This window comes from Nerophis ophidion, linkage group LG03, assembly GCF_033978795.1.
Source record: "Nerophis ophidion isolate RoL-2023_Sa linkage group LG03, RoL_Noph_v1.0, whole genome shotgun sequence".
NCBI lineage: Eukaryota > Metazoa > Chordata > Actinopteri > Syngnathiformes > Syngnathidae > Nerophis > Nerophis ophidion.
Window position 1 is genome coordinate 10,431,805 of NC_084613.1, and position 22,759 is coordinate 10,454,563.

General features: G+C 41.0%; 1 protein-coding gene across 1 annotated transcript in view; it reads right to left on the reverse strand.

The window, feature by feature from the left end:
* Nucleotides 1-7,572: 7,572 nt before the first annotated feature.
* LOC133549100 (uncharacterized) overlaps nt 7,573-22,759 on the reverse strand; it is a 36,863-nt gene continuing 21,676 nt past the window's right edge. Inside the window, exons 11-19 of the mRNA XM_061894233.1 lie at nt 16,210-16,309; nt 16,004-16,119; nt 15,907-15,938; nt 14,255-14,367; nt 14,051-14,196; nt 11,811-11,905; nt 11,663-11,741; nt 11,468-11,576; nt 7,573-8,019 (exon numbers count right to left, since the gene is read on the reverse strand). Coding sequence (XP_061750217.1) covers nt 7,946-8,019; nt 11,468-11,576; nt 11,663-11,741; nt 11,811-11,905; nt 14,051-14,196; nt 14,255-14,367; nt 15,907-15,938; nt 16,004-16,119; nt 16,210-16,309 — 864 coding nt within the window. The 3' untranslated portion in view covers nt 7,573-7,945. The remainder of the gene's footprint in view (nt 8,020-11,467; nt 11,577-11,662; nt 11,742-11,810; nt 11,906-14,050; nt 14,197-14,254; nt 14,368-15,906; nt 15,939-16,003; nt 16,120-16,209; nt 16,310-22,759) is intronic.

Here is a 22,759-nt window from a genome sequence, read left to right on the forward strand (position 1 = left end):
TGAAGAAGAAACTGAAGCTATTGACGCTATTCATAGCCATAGCATGGCCGAATAGCTGCGTTAGCATCGCCGGTAAAATGTGCGGACCAAACGATCAGGACTTTCGCATCCCGTGACACTGGAGCAACTTAAATCCTTCGATTGGTAAGTGTTTGTTTCGCGTTAAATGTGGGTGGAAGGAAACGTAATATAGTTGCAAATGTATCTACAGGTTATCCATACATCTCTGTACCATATCTGCTTTAGCACCGCCGGTAAATAGCATGTTAGCATCGATTAGCGTAGCATGTTAGCATTGATTAGCTGGCAGTCAACATCAACAAAACTCACCTTTGTGATTTCGTTGACTTTATAGTTGCAAATGCATCTGCAGGTTATCCATACATCTCTGTGCCATGTCTGCTTTAGCACCGCCGGTAAATAGCACGTTAGCGTCGATTAGCGTAGCATGTTAGCATCGATTAGCTGGCAGTCACGCCGCAACCAAATATGTCTGATTAGCACATAAGTCAACAACAAAACTCACCAAATGCATCTGTCATGTCTGTCATCGCCGGTAAAATGAAGAGACACTCCGGCACATTCAATGGGGGTCTGGCGGCAGACACTTTGGCATCTTTGGGCCAGTGGTGCAACTTGAATCCCTCCCTGTTAGTGTTGTTACACCCTCCGACAACACACCGACAAGGCATGATGTCTCCAAGGTTCCAAAAAATAGTCGCAAAAACGGAAAATAACAGAGCTGAGACCCGTGTTTGTAATGTGTTGAAAATGAAAATGGCGGGTGTGTTACCTCGGTGACGTCACGTTCTGGCGTCAAAGCAAAAAGAACGATTAACAGAAAGGTGTTTAATTCGCCAAAATTCACCAATTTAGAGTTTGGAAATCGGTAAAAACAATAAAGGGGAACATTATCAGCAGACCTATGTAAGCGTCAACATATACCTTGATGGTGCAGAAAAAAAGACCATCTGTTTTTTTAACCGATTTCCGAACTCTAAAAGGGTGAATTTTAGCGAATTAAACGCCTTTCAATCGTTCGCTTTTTGGGAGCAATGACCCGTGATGTCACAACATGAAGCAATCCACCATTTTCTCAAACACATTACACACCAAGTCAAATCAGCTCTGTTATTTTCCGTTTTCTCGACTGTTTTCCGTACCTTGGAGACATCATGCCTCGTCGGTGTGTTGTCGGAGGGTGTAACAACACCATCAGGGACGGATTCAAGTGGAGTGTGCATTGATTAGCACGGCATGCTAATCGATGCTAACATGCTATATAGGCTAGCTGTATGTGCATATTGCATCGTTATGCCTCATTTGTAGCTATATTTGCATCCAGCCTTTCCCTGCACACACATTTAATGCCAAACAAACACATACCAATCGACGGATTCAGGTTGCACCAGCGGTCAAAAGATGCGAAAGTTCCTCGTTTGTTCTGCACATTTTACCGACGATAGCTATGCCACGACAGAGGCACAGAGATGTGTGGATATCCTGCGACACTCAAAGCAGATGCATTTCCAACGATAAAGTCAACAAAATCACAAAGGTGAGTTTTGTTGTTATTGACTTATGTGCTAATCAGACATATTTGCGCACAGCATGACTGATAGCTCATCGATGCTAACATGCAATTTAGGCTAGCTGTATATACATTTGTAGCTATATTTGCATCCAGCCTTTCCCTACACCCACATATAATGCCAAACAAACACATACCAATCGACGGATTCAAGTTGCACCAGTGGTCAAAAGATTCGAAAGTTCCTCGTTTGTTCTGCACATTTTACCGACGATAGCTATGCTACGACAGATGCACAGAGATGGCAAGAATGTGTGGATATCCTGCGACACTCAAAGCAGATGCATTTCCAACGATAAAGTCAACGAAATCACAAAGGTGAGTTATGTTGATGTTATTGACTTATGTGCTAAGAATACAGAGCATAGAAGAAAAGGTCATTTCAAACAACAATATTCAAGGACAACTTTGAAACAAATGTGTACATCAGTGGTGGGGGTAAAATTGTGGAATTCTCTTTACAACGAGATAAAAAACTGTAAAAATATATTCCAATTGAAAAAAATATATAAAGATAGAACAATAAGATCATATGGACAGGCATAAGTGTTTACATTTTGTTTTTTATTTATTATTTTACGTCTGGTTTTGTATTTGCTCTGCATCATTCCGTGAGGTGTATATTATATTATTACTATTATTTTCTTGGTTTGGTTTATACTTTATGAAGTTTTGCACTTGTTGTGTTTTCTGTTTTTGATTGTTTCATTACATTTGGATATATGTGTTGGCTTAAACGGTATTCATGAAGTAAGATAATGTATTATGTCAAAGGGGGCAGGAAATTATAAGATTTTCTTCATCCTGCTCCTTCTCAGGAATTGTGTGAATTTAAATTGTATAATTGTGATATAATTATTTATCGTTCTAAATGCACATCAATGAATGAGATAAATAAAAAAAATTAAATGAAAAAAAAAAAAAAATCTGACATATTTGGTCACGGCATGACTGCCAGCTAATCAATGCTAACATGCTTTTTAGGCTAGCTGTATGTACATTTGTAGCTATATTTGCATCCAGCCTTTCCTTCCACCCACATTTAGTGCCAAACAAACACTTACCAATCGACGGATTCAAGTTGCTCCAGTGGTCAAAAGACGCAATCGTTGGTTAGAATCGCTGCTGATCCGCCTCCGCTCTAGATGGTCTCCTGTGGACGGGACTCTCGCTGCTGTCTTGGATCCGCTTGAACGGAACTCTCGCGGCTGTGTTGGAGCCACTATGGATTGAACTTTCACAGTATCATGTTAGACCCGCTCGACATCCATTGCTTTCGGTCCCCTAGAGGGGGGGTCGGGGGGGGGGGGTTGCCCACATCTGAGGTCCTCTCCAAGGTTTCTCATAGTCAGCATTGTCACTGGCGTCCCACTGGATGTGAATTCTCCCTGCCCACTGGGTGTGAGTTTTCCTTGCCCTTTTGTGGGTTCTTCCGAGGATGTTGTAGTCGTAACGATTTGTGCAGTCCTTTGAGACATTTGTGATTTGGGGCTATATAAATAAACATTGATTGATTGATTGATAGAAGGCGCTCGCCGAATTCGTCCGCGTTGCCTTTGTCCGTCGTAATATGGCTCAATAGCTTCAGTTTGTCCTTCAATTTCATTTTCGCTACCTGCCTCCACACTCCGACCATCCGTTTCAATACATGCGTAACCTGTTGAATCGCTTAAGCCGCTGAAATCCGAGTCCGAATCCGAGCTAATGTCGCTATATCTGTCTGTTCTATCCGCCATGTTTGTTTGTATTGGCGTCCCTATGTGACGTCGCAGGAAAATGGACGCCTGTATTTACAGATAGCGAAAATCAGGCACTTTAAATTAAAGCCTTTTTTCGGGATATTCCATGATGGGTAAAATTTTGAAAAAAACTTCGAAAAATAAAATAAGCCACTGGGAACTGATTTTTATTGGTTTTAACCCTTCTGAAATTGTGATAATGTTCCCCTTTAAAGCAGGGGTCTCAGTCAGACACAAGGACCCTGAGATGCTATTTTGCGGCCCCCCTCCCTTAATATGAAAGTTTCATGTTAGTGCGGCCCGTGAGTATGCGGAGCTGAAGGAATCTACCAATCACAGTGTGGTATGTGGCTCAGGAGCAGGGGTCGGCAACCCACGGCTCTTTGATTACTCAAATGTGGCTCAGCTGCATACTTGCCGAACCCCCCCGATTTTTCCGGCTGGATTTCAGTGCCTCCCATGGTTTCATTCTCCGATCTTCACCCGGACAACAATATTGTGGGCGTGCCGAGTTATCAATGCGTTTGAGGTCCTGTAACACACGCCGTGGCGCCCACTTTTACACCGTTCTATCTACGTGTAAAATGCAGCCTCTGGTCACATGTGGAAGTGACTGCAAGGCATACTTGCTCAACAGCCATACAGGTTACACTAAAGGTTGTGATACAAACAACTTTAACACTCTTACTAATATGCGCCACACTGTGAACCCACACCTAACAAGAGTGACAAAACACATTTCGGGAGAACATCCGCATCGTAACACAACAGAACAAATACCCAGAATCCCATGCATCCCATTCCGGGCTACATTATAAATAAATGGGTTGTACTTGTATAGCGCTTTTCTACCTTCAAGGTACTCAAAGCGCTTTGACACAACTTCCACATTTACCCATTCACACACACATTCACACACTGATGGAGGGAGCTGCCATGCAAGGCGCCAACCAGCACCCATCAGGAGCAAGGGTGAAGTGTCTTGCTCAGGACACAACGGACGTTGACGAGGTTGGTACTAGGTGGGATTTGAACCAGGGACACTCGAGTTGCGCACGGCCACTCTCCCACTGCGCCACGCCGTCCCACGAAAATCAAATCAACTATTTATGGAGCAAACAAGAGTGACAAACCCATTTCGGGAGAACATCCGCATCGTAACACAACAGAACAAATACCCAGAATCCCATGCATCCCAAACTATTCCGGGCTACATTATAAATAAATGGGTTGTACTTGTATAGCGCTTTTCTACCTTCAAGGTACTCAAAGCGCTTTGACACTACTTTCACATTTACCCATTCACACACACATTCACACACTGATGGAGGGAGCTGCCATGCAAGGCGCTAACCAGCACCCATCAGGAGCAAGGGTGAAGTGTCTTGCTCAGGACACAACGGACGTGACGAGGTTGGTACTAGGTGGGATTTGAACCAGGGACACTCGAGTTGCGCACGGCCACTCTCCCACTGCGCCACGCCGTCCCACGAAAATCAAATCAACTATTTATGGAGCACATTTAAAATTTACCACAGGGGTAGCCAAATTGCTGTAGGATAAGAAAAATAATACTTGAACCGAGCAAACACAACACAAACAGAACATGATAAAAAAAAAATAATAAAACATAAAAACAGGTTCACAGCAGGTGTATTATGGGGCGCCATTGCAGGATGGATATTACTCAGTGTTAAAAGCCATGGAATAAAAGTATGCTTTTAAGAGAGATTTAAAAACAGGAAGAGAGGAGGCTTGTCTAACGCTCAGAGGTAGGTCGTTCCAAGCTCTGTCACCTCTAAGTTTCAGCCTTGTGTCAGGGACCGTCAGTAGCAGCTGATCGGCTGATCTTAGGGATCGGGTGGGGCGGTAAGGCGCGGTTGTTTAGACATTTAAAAACAAATAGAAGGAGTTTAAAGTTGATTCGGTAACGCACAGGGAGCCAGTGAAGGGACGATATACACCCCCGCTAACACCAAACCCCGCCCACCTCAACCGACGCATGACTGTATGCCCTGGTGCACCCATCCACCCACCCATCCATCCATTTTCTACCGCTTATTCATTATCGTCATTTCATGACCCAAGCAAAACAGTTTTGACACTTTTATACTGACATAAATACACCTACAACTTATTGAATACAGACCATCGGCAGCAGTAAAGTTTAGATCCATGAAGGAATGTTTATAACTGAATACATTTACATATGCATACACATTTGTTTTTTTTTTTGTATTATTTTTTTTAAATGATTTAATTAACGTTTATGACAACCTTTTTTCCAAAACACAATATATCAGGGGTCACCAACGCAGTGCCCGTAAGGACCAGATGAGTCGCCCGCTGGCCTGTTCTAAAAATAGCTCAAATAGCAGCACTTACCAGTGAGCTGCCTCTATTTTTTTATGTTATTTATTTACTAGCAAGCTGGTCTCGCTTTGCTCGACATTTTTAATTCTTAGAGGGACAAAACTCAAATAGAATTTTTAAAAATAGAAAATATTTGAAAGACTTGATCTTCACTTGTTTAAATAAATTAATTTTTTTTTTTTACTTTGCTTCTTATAACTTTCCAAAAGACAATTTTAGAGAAAAAATTGCAACCTTAAAAATTATTTTAGGATTTTTAAACACATATACCTTTTTACCTTTTAAATTCCTTCCTCTTCTTTCCTGACAATTTAAATCAATCTTCAACTAAATAATTTTTTTATTGTAAAGAATTATAATATATTTTAATTTAATTCTTCATTTTAGCTTCTGTTTTTTCGACAAAGAATATTTGTGAAATATTTCTTCAAACTTGTTATGATTAAAATTCCCAAAATTATTCTGGCAAATCTAGAAAATCTGTAGGATCAAATTTAAATCTTATTTCAAAGTCTTTTGAATTTCTTTGAACATTTTTGTTCTGGAAAATCTAGAAGAAATAATGATTTGTCTTTGTTAGAATATGCTTGGTCCAATTTGTTATATATTCTAACAAAGTGCAGATTGGATTTTAACCTATTTAAAACATGTCATCAAAATTCTAATCATGATCTTAATCAGGAAAAATTACTAATGATGTTCCATAAATTATTTTTTTATTTTTTCAAAAGATTCGAATTAGCTAGTTTTTCTCTTCTTTTTTTCGTTTGAATTTGGAATTTTAAAGAGTTGAAATTGAAGATAAACTATGTTTCAAAATTAAATTTTCATTTTTTTCGTGTTTTCTCCTCTTTCAAACCGTTCAATTAGGTGTTATTTTCATCATTTATTCTCTACAAAAAACCTTCCCTAGAAGGAAAAAAATGTACGACGGAATGACAGACAGAAATACCCTTTTTTTATATATATTTATCTGTTTCTATATAAATTTATTGTGAGAAATCATTAAGATAATTAGTGATTCCACAAAGATAAATATCAATAATTATTAATAATAACATAGAGTTTTAGGTAAATTGAGCAAATTGGCTATTTCTGGCAATTTATTTAAGTGTGTATCAAACTGGTAGCCCTTCGCATTAATCAGTACCCAAGAAGTAGCTCTTGGTTTCAAAAAGGTTGCTGACCCCTGCAATATAGAATGTGAAATATATCAGGACAATGCATACATTTATCATTTTGTTTTCAAAACGCTTACAAAAAAGTGGGACCACAAAAATTTACCGTGGGACCCCATTTTTATGACTTGATGGGGTCCCTGGAACCCCTTTATAAAAATTCCTAGCGCTCTCACTGAACATGACTGCAGATCATTGGGAGTGCTTTTGTTGGTGTAGACAAGCCTGAACGCCAGACAATTTTTACTTGAAATTTTTGTTTATTATTATTAGTGACCGTGAAAGACATTTTTTGAAAATATTGATACGTTAAACCATTTTTGGTATGAAAAATGTAATTTCACGACAAACGAGGAGATAATGTTTGAAAAGAAGCAACATTTTTTACCCAACTTTTGTATTTAACTGGGAATTGCAAACTTCCTGTTGATTTTAGCCGGGGGGGTTTCAGTGTATGAAATATAGGTCTAACTGAGACCTACATTGAGGTTTTTGTTTAATGTTTTTACAACACTCCTACTGGAAGTTAGAGACAGTTTTGTCTGTGTCTTCTTCCTAAGGGGCGCTAGAGCGCAATTTTGAGTTTTTTTTTTTTGATTAGATTGTAAATAATCTAAATGATTCAATGTATATATTATGATGATTAACCTGTGTGATGACTTTATTATGCTGTTAGTATGTATTTGTCCTGCCAGAATCAGGTTTAAAAACATGGAGTGCCAAAAAAATAAATATGCCGAAACTCAAATAACTTGTTTGCTTAAGTAATTGTGCAACTTTAGGCTCGCGAGAGTGAAAAATACTTTAAAGCCACGCTATTAAAATGTGCAAAATTGGCTCATCATTTTGGTGTGGCAATCTTTCGACACAAACACACATCGGAAAAGTGCGCTGCTGGAAAAACGACGTAAGTGGCGTCCTGGCTGGTCCACCATAAAAAAAAAAAGGGATCTGGAGCGTCACTATGGCCTTTGAGAATATGCCACTAACACCCCCCCAAAGCCAACCCCCCCAACTAATGTAAAGACCCGTTATTACGTACTGTTGCTTTAAAAGTCGCACAGTCAGCAGCCTGCTGGAGACGGAGCAAAGTAATAGAGAGCCAATAGGATGAGATAGACAATCACCAGAGCTGTACCTGCACAGAAAAAGACAGAATAGGGGAAAAATTGTTATTTTTCGTGCCTTTAAAAAAAATAAAAATAAAGTAAAATTGGATACAATGTACAACGGTGTACTGGTATAGTGAGTCATATTCTGTACTATACCACCTTTAAAAAGTCAAGGTCAGCCCCATCGTCGTCACGTTGTGACATTGCTGGTTTTACAAGAAGTGTTTTAGCTACTTCTAAATCACTAATCCTCGTCTCCATAGCGACAAATAAAGTACGTTTCTTACAAGTAACGTTATCACTGGAGGACGAGGAATATGTAAACATGTTTCACTACACACCCTAGCAGGATACAATAGCTCACCCGCTTCACAATGTAAACAAACGCCATTGGTGGATCTACACCTGACATCCACTGTAATGATATCAAGTACAGGAGCGTATTTAGTCGATACTACTATGATTACATTGATGTTTTTTTAGCATCACACAATTTTATTCTTTTTTTTCCAAGTTCATATTATGTTTATAAACTCAGGAAATACCTGGACACATGAGGACTTTGATTATGACCAATGTATGATCATGTAACTACTTGGTATCGGATTGATACCCAAATTTGTGGTATCTTCCCAAAATTAATGTAAAGTATCAAACAAGAGAATAATAAGTGATTATTACATTTCAACAGAAGTTTAGATACACATGTTAAAAGAGAGAGTAAGCAGATATTAACAGTAAATGAACAAGTAGATTAATAATATTTTTTTTACAGTTTGTCCTTAATAATAATGTAAACAAAATAATAGGTGTATAAATGACAATATGTTACTGCATATGTCAGCAGATTAATTAGGAGCCTTTGTTTGTTTACTTACTACTAATAATTTTAACGTACACTAAGATTTTTTGTTCAAACAAAGCATTTTTTTGTGGTATCGAAAGCACATTTTGTTACCGGTACCAAAACATTGGTATCAGGATAACACTAATACGATGTTTGTTTCTGTATTCAAATACATAGTAACGTATTTTTCGGACTATAAGTCGCAGTTTTTTTTCATAGTTTGGTCAGGGGTGCGACTTATACTCAGGAGAGACATTTTGTGCGAAATTATTAACACATTACTGTAAAATATTAAATAATATTATTTATCTCATTCGCGGAAGAGACGGAGAAAATGTCAGCAATCGTCACAAACACGTCAGCCAAAAAGAATTCGGCGGGGTAGTGTCATGGCAGAAGTGCATTGTGGGCCATGGAATGCTAACTGTTATATGCTACTGCCTTAGCTATTAAAATGGATCATTTCATCGTTGGCAGTAACTTATAAAAACTGAGAAGGGCTGAACAAAAATGGCACCGAAAAGGAAATCATGTACTGCAGATTACAAGCTGGACGTAGTGAAATATGCAGCAGAAAACGACAACAGGAAGCGGCGCATATCTTTGGAGTTGGCAGAGTTGTTTAGAAGCGACATCGAGGATTAAAATTTCATGGGATTTATCAATTAGGAGTGACAGATTGTTTGGTAAAGGTATAGCATGATCTATAAGTTATAGTTATTTGAATGACTCTTACCATAATATGTTACGTTAACATACCAGGCACCTTCTCAGTTGGTTATTTATGCCTCATATAACGTACACTTATTCAACTTGTCGTTCACTATTCTTTATTTATTTTAAATTGCCTTTCAAATGTCTATTCTTGGTGTTGGATTTTATCAAATAAATTTCCCCCAAAAATGCGACTTATACTCCAGTGTGACTTATATATGTTTTTTTCCTTCTTTATTATGCATTTCCGGCCGGAGCGACTTACAAACCCCGTTTCCATATGAGTTGGGAAATTGTGTTAGATGTAAATATAAACGGAATACAATGATTTGCAAATCATTTTCAACCCATATTCAGTTGAATATGCTACAAAGACAACATATTTGATGTTCAAACTGATAATCATTGTTTTTTTTGCAAATAATCATTAACTTTAGAATTTGATGCCAGCAACACGTGACAAATAAGTTGGGAAAGGTGGCAATAAATACTGGTAAAGTGGAGGATTGCTCATCAAACGCTTATTTGGAACATCCCACAGGTGTGCAGGCTAATTGGGAACAGGTGGGTGCCATGATTGGGTATAAAAACAGCTTCCCAAAAAATGCTCAGTCTTTCACAAGAAAGGATGGGGCGAGGTACACCCCTTTTTCCACAACTGCGTGAGCAAATAGTCAAACAGTTTAAGAACAACGTTTCTCAAAGTGCAATTGCAAGAAATTTAGGGATTTCAACATCTACGGTCCATAATATCATCAAACGGTTCAGAGAATCTGGAGAAATCACTCCACGTAAGCGGCATGGCCGGAAACCAACATTGAATGACCGTGACCTTCAATCCCTCAGACGGCACTGTATCAAAAACCGACATTAATCTCTAAAGGATATCACCACATTTGCTCAAGAACACTTCAGAAAACCACTGTCACTAAATACACTTTTTCACTACATCTGTAAGTGCAAGTTAAAGCTCTCCTATGCAAAGCCAAAGCCATTCATCAACAACATCCAGAAATGCCGCCGGCTTCTCTGGGCCTGAGATCATCTAAGATGGACTGATGCAAAGTGGAAAAGTGTTCTGTGGTCTGACGAGTCCACATTTCAAATTTTTGGGGGAAATATTCAACATCGTGTCATCCGGACCAAAGGGGAAGCGAACCATCCAGACTGTTATCGACGCAAAGTTCAAAAAACAGCATCTGTGATGGTATGGGGGTGCATTAGTGCCCAAGGCATGGGTAACTTACACATCTGTGAAGGCACCATTAATGCTGAAAGGTACATACAGGTTTTGGAACAACATATGCTGCCATCTATGCGCCATCTTTTTCATGGACGCCCCTGCTTATTTCAGCAAGACAATGCCAAGCCACATTCAGCAGGAGTTACAACAGCGTGGCTTTGTAAAAAAAGGGTGCCGGTAATTTCCTTTGCCTGCAGTCCAGATCTGTCTCCCATCGAAAATGTGTGGTGCATTATTAATCGTAAAATAGGACAGCGGAGACCCCGGACTGTTGAACGACTGAAGCTCTACATAAAACAAGAATGGGAAAGAATTCCACTTTCAAAGCTTCAACAATTAGTTTCCTCAGTTCCCAAACGTTTATTGAGTGTTGTTAAAAGAAAAGGTGATGTAACACAGTGGTGAACATGCCCTTTCCCAATTACTTTGGCACGTGTTGCAGCCATGAAATTCTAAGTTAATTATTATTTGCAAAAAACAAAAAAAGTTTATGAGTTTGAACATGAAATATCTTGTCTTTTTAGTGCATTCAACTGAATATGGGTTGAAAAGGATTTGCAAATAATTTAATTCCGTTTATATTTACATCAAACACAATTTCCCAACTCATATGGAAACGGGGTTTGTATAATCCGAAAAATATGGTACATGTTTTTTCTTGCCGGCTCACCTTGAAAATAGTCTGACTTGCCATCCATGAAGATGTAGTTGACCAGAATCACGCTGAAAATACTGGTCCAGAGGTGGAGGTCAGCGAACAGGAGCACGAAGCCCACATCCTAAGCAGAGTTGGAGAGCGACACACTGTTATGTACCCCAAAGCAGCTTTAAGCAAAGATCCACAGGGCAAAAGAGGAGGTCTCACGTAGAAGGTGTTAAACAAGACCAGGATGGGAATCTGGAGCATGCAGACCTGCACGGCGATGCAACTCCCCACCTCCAAGCTGCAGGGGGCAGAAACAGAACCACGTCAAAGTCACATTTGAAATACTTTTTTTTCCCATGCGGGGCACCTGAGGCTGATGTTGTTGTGAAGCGCAAACTGAATCCCGTTGACAATCTCGGGGATCTCCGGAACCATGGCGAGGAGCGTGACCCCGATGAAATACTGCAGGGAAGAAAGCCAAAAAACAAAAACAAACAGGTATGAGGCCGGCACCCGAAAAGTTAAAGTACAGTATATTACCAAAAGTATTTGGCCACCTGCCTCGACTCAAACATGAACTTGAAGTGCCATCCCATTCCTAACCCATAGGGTTCCATATGACCTTTTGCAGCTATTACAGCTTCAACTCTTCTGGAAAGGCTGTCCACAAGGTTGTGGAGAGTGTTTATAGGACTTCCCCACCATTCTTCCAAAAGCGCATCACACACTGATGTTGTTGGAGAAGGCCTGGCTCTCAATCTCCGTTCTAATTAATCCCAAAGGTGGTCAATTGGGTTCAGGTCAGGACTCTGTGCAGGCCAGTCAAGTTCATCCTATACCAGTCTTTTTGGACCTAGTCAATGTTGGAAGAGAGGAAGGGGCTCGCTCCAAACTTCTCCCTCAAGGTCGGGAGCATGGAATTGTCCAAAATAATTTGCTATCCTGGAGCATTTAAAGTTCATTTCACTGGAATTAAGGGGCCTGAAAAACAACCCCACACCATAATTCTGATTATTTGGATGGGTGGCCAAATACTTTTGGCAATTAAGTGTACCAATGATTGTCACACACACACACACCTCTGCATTTGACCCATCCCCTTGTTCACCCCCTGGGAGGTGAGGGGAGCAGTGAGCAGCAGCGGTGGCCGTGCCCGGGAATAATTTTTTGGTGATTTAACCGCCCAATTTCAGCCTTTGATGCTGAGTGCCAAGCAGGGAAGAAACGGGTGCCATTTTTATAGTCTTTGGTATGACTCGGCCGGGGTTTGAACTAAGGACGGACACTATAAGCCAGGGGTCAGCAACCTTTTTGAAACCAAGAGCTACTTCTTGGGTACTGATTAATGCGAAGGGCTACCAGTTTGATACACACTTCAATTAATTGCCAGAAATAGCCAATTTGCTCAATTTACCTTTAACTGTTATTATTAATAATTAATTATATTTATCTTTGTGGAAACACTGATCATTTTAATGATTTCTCACAATAAATATATATATAGAAACAGATAAATATATAAAAAAAGGGTATTTCTGTCTATCAATCCGTCGCACATTTTTTTTCCTTTTAAGGAAGGTTTTTTGTATAGAATAAATGATGAAAAAAACACTTAACTGAACGGTTTAAAAGTGGAGAAAACACGAAAAAAATTTAAATTAAATTTGGAAACATAGTTTATCTTCAATTTCGACTCTTTGAAATTCAAAATCCAACCGAAAAAAAAGAAGAGCAAAACTAGCTAATTCGAATCTTTTTGAAAAAATTAAAACAATAATTTATGGAACATCATTAGTAATTTCTCCTGATTAAGATTAATTTTAGAATTTTGATGACATGTTTTAAATAGGTTAAAATCCAATCTGCACTTTGTTAGAATATATAACAAATTGGACCAAGCTATATTTCTAACAAAGAAAAATCATTATTTCTTCTAATTTTCCAGAACAAAAATTTTAAAAGAAATTCAAAAGACTTTGAAATAAGATTTAAATTTGATTCTACAAATTTTCTAGATTTGCCAGAATATTTTTTTTTTCAGAATTTTAATCATAAGTTTGAAGAAATATTTCACAAATATTCTTCATCGGGAAAAAAAAGAAGCTAAAATGAAGAATTGAATTAAAATGTATTCATTATTCTTTACAATAGAAAAAATAAATTTACTTGAACATTGATTTAAATTGTCAGGAAAGAAGAGGAAGGAATTTAAAAGGTAAAAAGGTATATGTGTTTAAAAATCCTAAAATCATTTTTAAGGTTGTATTTTTTCTCTAAAATTGTCTTTCTGAAAGTTATAAGAAGCAAAGTAAAAAACTAAATGAATTTATTTAAACAAGTGAAGACCAAGTCTTTCAAATATTTTCTTGGATTTTCAAATTCTATTTGGGTTTTGTCTCTCTTAGAATTAAAAATGTTGAGCAAAGTGAGACCAGCTTGCTAGTAAATAAATACAATTTAAAAAAATAGAGGCAGCGCACTGGTAAGTGCTGCTATTTGAGCTATTTTTAGAACAGGCCAGCGGGCGACTCATCTGGTTTTTACGGGCGACCTGGTGCCCGCGGGCACTGCGTTTGTGAGCCCTGCTCTAACCACAAACCCACCGACCTGGGAGACGTTGGGCTGGTTGAGAATGGGCTGAATGTGCTCGGTGGCCAGGTCGGTGCAGGCGGACGTGAGCGCGGTGGCCATGATGAGGATGAGCATGGACCTCCAGCGGGACCAGTGGACCACCGCGCCGTCGTGGCCGCTCCCTGCACAGAGGCTCGCTCAACCAGCTGACAAAAAAAAACCCTCCCTCCAAAATCCAACCTTGTCCCGGTCCAACATGGATGTCATAAATATGGGAGTGTGTCTTCAAGGTGAAGATCAGGCCGATGATGTAGGCCACGGGCAGGAGGACGGACACGGAGTAGATCAGAGGCCTGGAAAGGAGTAGAGATCCTGTGATGGCATCTTTCTCTTAGGAAAACTACGAGTACATTTTGAATGGACCTGTTTTCAGGCGTCGTTAGAGGTGCTGTTTGCAACTTCCTCACAGTTACATTCTTCAACGCAAAAAAACACCACCGGCTAGTAATTGTGAAGGGGGGGCGTGGTCAGCGTGCCTCCTGCGGGAAGGGCGTGTGTACGGACCGGCTTCGAGGCAGCTGACAGGTGAGTGGATTGCCCTAATCATCCGGGGGAGAGAGGGGAGCGCAGAAACGGGGTTTGTATAATTGATATGTCATCGAGCTATATAAATAAAGACCATCCATCCATCCTTTTACTACCACTTATTCCCTTTTGGGGTCGCGGGGGGCACTGGCGCCTATCTCAGCTACAATCGGGCTCGTTTGCCATAGTTGAATTTTCCTTCCATCCATCCATTTTAAATGGGTTGTACTTGTATAGCGCTTTTCTACCTTCAAGGTACTCAAAGCGCTTTTGACACTACTTCCACATTCACCCATTCACACACACATTCACACACTGATGGAGGGAGCTGCCATGCAAGGCGCCAACCAGCACCCATCAGGAGCAAGGGTGAAGTGTCTTGCTCAGGACACAACGGACGTGATGAGGTTGGTACTAGGTGGGATTTGAACCAGTGACCCTCGGGTTGCGCACGGCCACTCTCCCACTGCGCCACGCCGTCCCAAATTTTCTACCGCTTGTCCCGTTCGGGAGCCTGGCGGGAATTAGTTTACGCGGTCATGTCCGGAACAGTGAAGTTAAGTGAATTATTTTTATATAGCGCTTTTCTCTAGTGACTCAAAGCGCTTTTACGTAGTGAAACCCAATATCTGAGTTACATTTAAACCAGTGTGGGTGGCACTGGGAGCAAGTGGGTAAAGTGTCTTGCCCAAGGACACAACGGCAGTGACAAGTGTGGCGGAAGCGGGGATCGAACCCGGAACCCTCAAGTTGCTGGCACGGCCACTCTACCAGCCGAGCTACGCCGCCCCATGAAGTGAAGTGAATTATATTTATATAGCGCTTTTCTCTAGTGACTCAAAGCGCTTTACATAGTGAAAGCCAATATCTAAGTTACATTTAAACCAGTGTGGGTGGCACTGGGAGCAGGTGGGTAAAGTGTCTTGCCCAAGGACACAACGGCAGTGACTAGGATGGCGGAAGCGGGGATCGAACCCGGGACCCTCAAGTTGCTGGCACCGCCACTCTACTAGCCGAGCTACGCCGCCCCGTGAAGTGAAGTGAATTATATTTATGTAGCGCTTTTCTCTAGTGACTCGAAGCGCTTTACATAGTGAAACCCAATATCTAAGTTACATTTAAACCAATGTGGGTGGCACTGGGAGCAGGTGGGTAAAGTGTCTTGCCCAAGGACACAACGGAAGTGACTAGGATGGCGGAAGCGGGGATCGAACCCTGAACCCTCAAGTTGCCCCGAGCTACGCCGCCCCATGGACATCCGCCAACGTCAAAAACAAGTTTTTCAAGAAGAAATACAAATGTCTTACTCCACGTGGTGGTGGAACAGCGTGCCGTTGTTCTGTTGAAAGAGGGAGGGGTTAACGAAGGTGTTTCCACCGCCTCGGTACCGCGGACGTGGCTCACCACATCGTAATGGCAGTTGTGGCAAACCAGCGGGCCGCTGCTGTTGCTCCCGGACGTGCACGCCTCACACACCAGGTTGCCGTAGGCCTTGGAGAAGAGCGTGGGGGCGAAGACGCCTGCGGTGGACAGAACAGGTAATACGTGAGGTTGGGAGTGGATCCGGCTCCCCCTGGTGGACAAAGGCGAGTCCACTGAATGTTGCGCACCTCCGACAGAGATGAAGAGCAGGGCGGCGCTCACGCCTGTGCAGCGACTGTTAAACCTCTGCTCTCGATGCTTCAGTCCTCCGATGATCATGCAGATGCCCTGAGAAAGGGGAGGTTGATAAAAGTCTCCTTTGAAGCTGGCGCCACACAATTAAAGCTGCCATATGTAATAATTTCATGTCAAGTCATTAGTGTTGTCCCGATATCAATATTTTAGTACCGGTACTGGTACCAAAATGTGTTTCATCCATCCATCCATCCATCATCTTCCGCTTATCCGAGGTCAGGTCGCGGGGGCAACAGCCTAAGCAGGGAAACCCAGACTTCCCTCTCCCCAGCCACTTCGTCTAGCTCTTCCTGGGGGATCCCGAGGCGTTCCCAGGCCAACCGGGAGACATAGTCTTCCCAACGTGTCCTGGGTCTTCCCCGTGGCCTCCTACCGGTTGGACGTGCCCTAAATACCTCCCTAGGGAGGCGTTCGGGTGGCATCCTGACCAGATGCCCGAACCACCTCATCTGGTTCCTCTCGATGTGAAGGAGCAGCGGCTTTACTTTGAGCTCCTCTCGGATGACAGAGCTTCTCACCCTATCTCTAAGGGAGAGCCCCGCCACACGGCGGAGGAAACTCATCTCGGCCGCTTGTACCCGTGATCTTATCCTTTCGGTCATGAGCTTTGGGTCATATGTGAGGATGGGAACGTAGATCGACCGGTAAATTGAGAGCTTTGCCTTCCGGCTCAGCTCCTTCTTCACCACAACGGATCGATACAACGTCCGCATTACTGAAGACGCCGCACCGATCCGCCTGTCGACCTCACGATCCACTCTTCCCTCACTCGTGAACAAGACTCCTAGGTACTTGAACTCCTCCACTTGGGGCAGGGTCTCCTCCCCAACCCGGAGATGGCATTCCACCCTTTTCCGGGCGAGAACCATGGACTCGGACTTGGAGGTGCTGATTCTCATTCCGGTCGCTTCACACTCGGCTGCGAACCGATCCAGCGAGAGCTGAAGATCCCGGTCAGATGAAGCCGTCAGGACCACATCATCTGCAAAAAGCAGAGACCTAATCCTGCGGCCACCAAACCGGAACCCCTCAACGCCTTGACTGCGCCTAGAAATTCTGTCCATAAAAGTTATGAACAGAATCGGTGACAAAGGACAGCCTTGGCGGAGTCCAACCCTCACTGGAAATGTGTTCGACTTACTGCCGGCAATGCGGACCAAGCTCTGGCACTCATCGTCCAGGGAGCGGACCGCCACAATAAGACAGTCCGATACCCCGTACTCTCTGAGCACATCCCAAAGGACTTCCCGAGGGACACGGTCGAATGCCTTCTCCAAGTCCACAAAGCACATGTAGACTGGTTGGGCAAACTCCCATGCACCCTCAAGAACCCTGCCGAGAGTATAGAGCTGGTCCACAGTTCCACGACCAGGACGAAAACCACACTGTTCCTCCTGAATCCGAGGTTCGACTATCCAGCGTAGCCTCCTCTCCAGTACACCTGAATAAACCTTACCCTAAATAAGGGGAACCACAAAAAAAATTGCATTATTGGCTTTATTTTAACAAAGAATCTTAATGTACATGAAACATCTGTTTACTATTGCAACTTAGTCCTTAAAGGCCTACTGAAACCCACTACTACCGACCGCGCAGTCTGATAGTTTATATATCAATGATGAAATATTAACATTGCAACACATGCCAATACGGCCTTTTTAGTTTACTAAATTACAATTTTAAATTTCCCGCTTGTTGAAAAAGGTGTGGAATGTTGACGCGTGCTTGTGACATTATTGGTTGGAGCGGACATTTCAGCCCAGCACCACCCACGGCTAAAATTTGTCTCTTTTCATCGCATAATTACACAGTATTTTGAACATCTGAGTTGCTGAATCTTTTGCAATTTGTTCAATTAATAATGGAGACGTCAAAGAAGAATGCTGTTGGTGGAAAGCGGTGAATTGCAGCTGCCGTTAGCAAAACAAACACAGCCGGTGTTTCTTTGTTTGTTGTGAAGCTTTAACACAGAGCGGTCAAGCGAACATGTTTCTCTACCACATGTCAACCAGCAGGTTTTTGGATGGGAAAATTGTGATATTAAGTCGGCTCTTACCGGAGACTTGAGCGGATTATGCGACCTCCTCCTGCACCTGTCAAAAAGGCAGCTGTGTCTCTCAGATACACTGGCAGTTACCACAGCCATCAGACTTTCAAGTATATAATCTCACTAAAACACTAGTAACACAATAAGCAGATAAGGGATTTTCCAGAATTACCCTAGTAAATGTGTCTAATAACATCTGAATCGCTCCCACTGCCGTCGCCTTTTTTTTTTTTTTTTTTTTTTTTTTTAGTGCTTCACTCGAACTTTCCTCATCCACAAATCTTTCGTCCTCACTCAAATTAATGGTGAAATCGTCGCTTTCTCGGTCTGAATCACTTTTGCTGCTGGTGGCCATGATTGTAAACAATGTCACGCGCACATCGTCTGCTACTTCCGGTACAGGCAAGGCTTTTTTAATAGCGACCAAAAGTTGCGAACTTTATCGTTGATGTTCTCTACTAAATCCTTTCAGCAAAAATATGGCAATATCGCGAAATGATCAAATTTGACAAATAGAATGGACCTGCTATCCCCGTTTAAATAATAAAATCTCATTTCAGTAGGCCTTTAAATAAAATAGTGAACATACTAGACAACTTGTCTTTTAGTAGTAAATAAACAGTATGCAGTAACATATTGTGTCATTTATCTACCTATTATGAGGGACAAACTGTAAAGATGTATTATTAATCTACTTGTTCTTTTACAGTTAGTATCTGCTTGCTTTGTTTAAACATGTTGTATCTACACTTATGTTAAAACGTAATATTCACTTTTATCTTCTCTTGTTTTTTTTACTTTACATTAGTTTTGGATGATACCGCACATTTAGGAATCGATCCGATACCAAGTAGTTACAGGATCATACATCGGTCATATTCAAAGTTTTCATGTGTCCAGGGACATATTTACTGACTTTATAAACATGATATGAATTTTCAATAAAGGAAAAAAGATTTTGTGACGATGAAAAATATCAACGTAATCATACTAGTATCGACTATACTTGGTATCATTACAGTGGATGTCAGGTGTTTACATTCAGGGTGCTAGCTTGCTGTTAGCGGTTAGCTACTGTATCCTCCTGCGGTGTGTAGTGAAGCATGTTTAGCTAGTCCTCGTCCTTCAGTGATAATGCTACTTGTAGAAACTTACTTTATTTGTCACCATGGCGGCGAGGATTAGTGATTTAGGAGATGAAGCACTGCCGACTGTGAATGGAACTTCCTGTAGGTGTTTCAGTGTTATAACTTCACCTTTATCTTTACTTTTTACACCAAAATGTGTTTGTTCTCCCTTTTCTGTCCACACACTGTGTCTGCTTGTAAGTATTCCGTGTGTGCGCTTGTGAACAAAACCAACAATGTCACGACGGGAACTGGTGCTTTTCAAACAGAGTATTGTACCGCTTTTGTATCAGTAGTACCGCCATACTATACCAGTACCGGTATACCGTACAACCCTACAAGTCATCAATAAATGGCCCCTGATATGTCAAAATGCATGAATAAATCATGTTATTTTCCACTACTTCTATAACTGATAACAGTAGTTCAGCTGGAATATGCTAATTCCAAAATTACCTAAAACATTGTTATTGTTTTCATTTTGATGTCCCGCCCTCCGCTGTTTGACCAATTAGAAAGTTCGTGAGTGTCACATCCAGGTTGCCAGTTACACACTACCATCTTCATCTGGCTACTGCCACCGGTAAAGTTACTAAACATGTCAGACCGGGATTGAACACAGGCACACGCATTAACCCTTGTTCCACCATGCTGCCCGCCAAATCACATGATGAAATAAAATAATTCCTCATTTTCGTTTGCATATTGGGCAGCACATTTGAAGAGGGGTTAGTGTGTCTGCCTCACAGTACGAAGGTCCTGAGTTCGATCCTGCGCTCGGGATCTTTCTGTGTGGAGTTTGCATGTTTTCCCCCGTGACTGCGGGGGTTCACTCCGGGAACTCAGGCTTCCACGCACCTCCAAAGACATGCACCTGGGGATAGGTTGATTGGCAACACTAAATGGTCACTAGTGTGTGAATGTTGTCTGTCTATCTGTGTTGGCCATGCAATGAGGTGGCGACTTGTCCAGGGTGTACCCCGCCTTCCGCCCGAATGCAGCTGAGATAGGCTCCAGCACCCCCTGCTACCCCAAAATTGACAAGCGGTAGAAAATGGATGGATGGATGGATGGATGGAAACTACAACTTAAATGCATGTAATAATCAAATAACCAGTGTATAAGTAAAGTACTTACAGTCTAAACACTTTGTAGGATTCAACAAAAACTAGACTAGCTGCAAAAAATTCAAAGTCTTATATAAGTCTTATAATGAAGGCAAAACATGATTTAAGTGTCTATATTAGCCATATTAGCCTACTATCAAAGGCTAGCGCAAATCTCTGTTGACAGAAATGTATTTCATTTTTTATCCTACACATTTTTGCAACATTGGAAAACATTAGTAAAATGGAGGCTTCTCAGAGGGCGAGATAACTTGCAGTCATGGATTGACCAAATATGCCTGATAAGCACTCTAGCAAATCAATGAAATCAACATAGCATTGATTTGGGCATTCACGCACAGCATATAACGTTTGGTGGACAAAATGAGACAAAGGAGTGGCATAAAACTTTAAAAAACTTTTCTGTGGCAGCATCTACAAAAGATTAGTCACATGTAATGTTTTCAATGTAGGTGTAAAAATAATGTATATATATATATTTCTTTTGTATTTTATGTCATTCTTTTGTTTTGTTTGCATGGCTAAAATTAACCATTCATTCATTCATTCAAATAAACCATTCATTCATTCATCGGAAAAAGTTACAAACTACGATGAGTTAAAGCAGGGGTGTCAAACTCATTTTAGATCGGGGGCCACATGGAGAAAAATCTATTCCAAGTAGGCTGGACTGGTAAAATCACGGCACGATAACTTAAAAATAAAGACAACTTCAGATTGTTTTCTTTGTTTAAAAATAGAGCAAGCACATTATAAAATTGTACATATCATAATGTTGTTGTTGTTTTTACAATTACCTGTTGCGGTTAATAGTATATTTACTTTATTTGTCGTTATTTATATTTTATGAATAAATCATGTGATAATGTTCATCAGTCAACTCATTAGTGTTGATTTTCAGTCTATCAGGTTAAAAAAAATTGGTAACACTTCAGTATGGGGAACACATATTCACCATTAATTAGTTTCTTATTAACATGCAAATTAGTAATATATTGGCTCTTAATTATTCATTATTAAGTACTTATTAATGCCTTATTCTACATGTCTTTATTATGCAACCAGTAACCCATTAACTAAGAGTCTTCCCTCAATAACCTGAGAATTATTGCTTATTAGCATCCCTAACCCTAACCCTTACATGTTCCCTCAGTGTCCAAATAACTCTAAATTAAGTTTTTGTTACTTTAATAAGCAACTAATTAATGGTGAAAATGTTCCCCATTCTAAAGTGTTACCAAAAAGTTTTATCAAAATCAAATTACAGTATGTTATTTATGTAGTTTGATCATTTTTCTGGACTGATGTATTGACATCATGTGGTTTAATTTGTACATATCTAGCATCATCTACAAAGATACAAATAATTGCTATTGTGACATATAGTGGACACATTTAAAACAGCTGTTTATTTCATCTCAGCATTTCAGGTTAATTTTTATACTTTGCAAACTCCGTACGTTTGACATCCCTGAGATCAAAGATCGCTGACATTAGTAGGACGAAACGGTGCTTTCCGTATACCCTCATCAGTGAAGCATGTAAAATATAAACAGTGGGATTTCTAACAATTAGGAAGATTTGTGTCATGTTTGTTCTCCTACAGAAAATATATTAAAACAAAACATATATTTTTTTCTTCATCTTTTTCCAATTTCACACATCTCTGAAAGAGGTCCAGGGAGCCACTAGGAAGGCGCTATGCGGCTCTAGAGCCGGGGGTTGCTGAACCGTGCTATAGGCAAACCTTGGTAAAAATATCTCGTCTTTAGTTTTGGGCGTACATTAGGCTGCTCAGCATGTTCTGCTTATTTTCACCTGTATAACCATTACTCGCGCTGGTTGTAGTCTTTGTTTTCTGATACTACTGACAATAACCACATGATTGCCATTTGTTGTGATATTGTACGGTGTATGGGGAGATGTACCAGTGCGGCCTGTCGGAGCAAAAGTCACCGCCGCTGTCTATGGTGCTGAGGACGAGCACCATTGGGCAGGGGCGAGGCATGTGCTGACGGTGAGACACAGCTGGCAGGTGGTACGTGTTAATGTAATCATCTGTTGTCTTGAACAGTGAGCGGTCGGGAGCAGGAGGAGGAAAGAGGCATGACACAGGGGAGGGACGAAAAGTCGAGTGTCATATGGATATTGTGGAAAAAATAAATTAGAACAACGGTCTGCA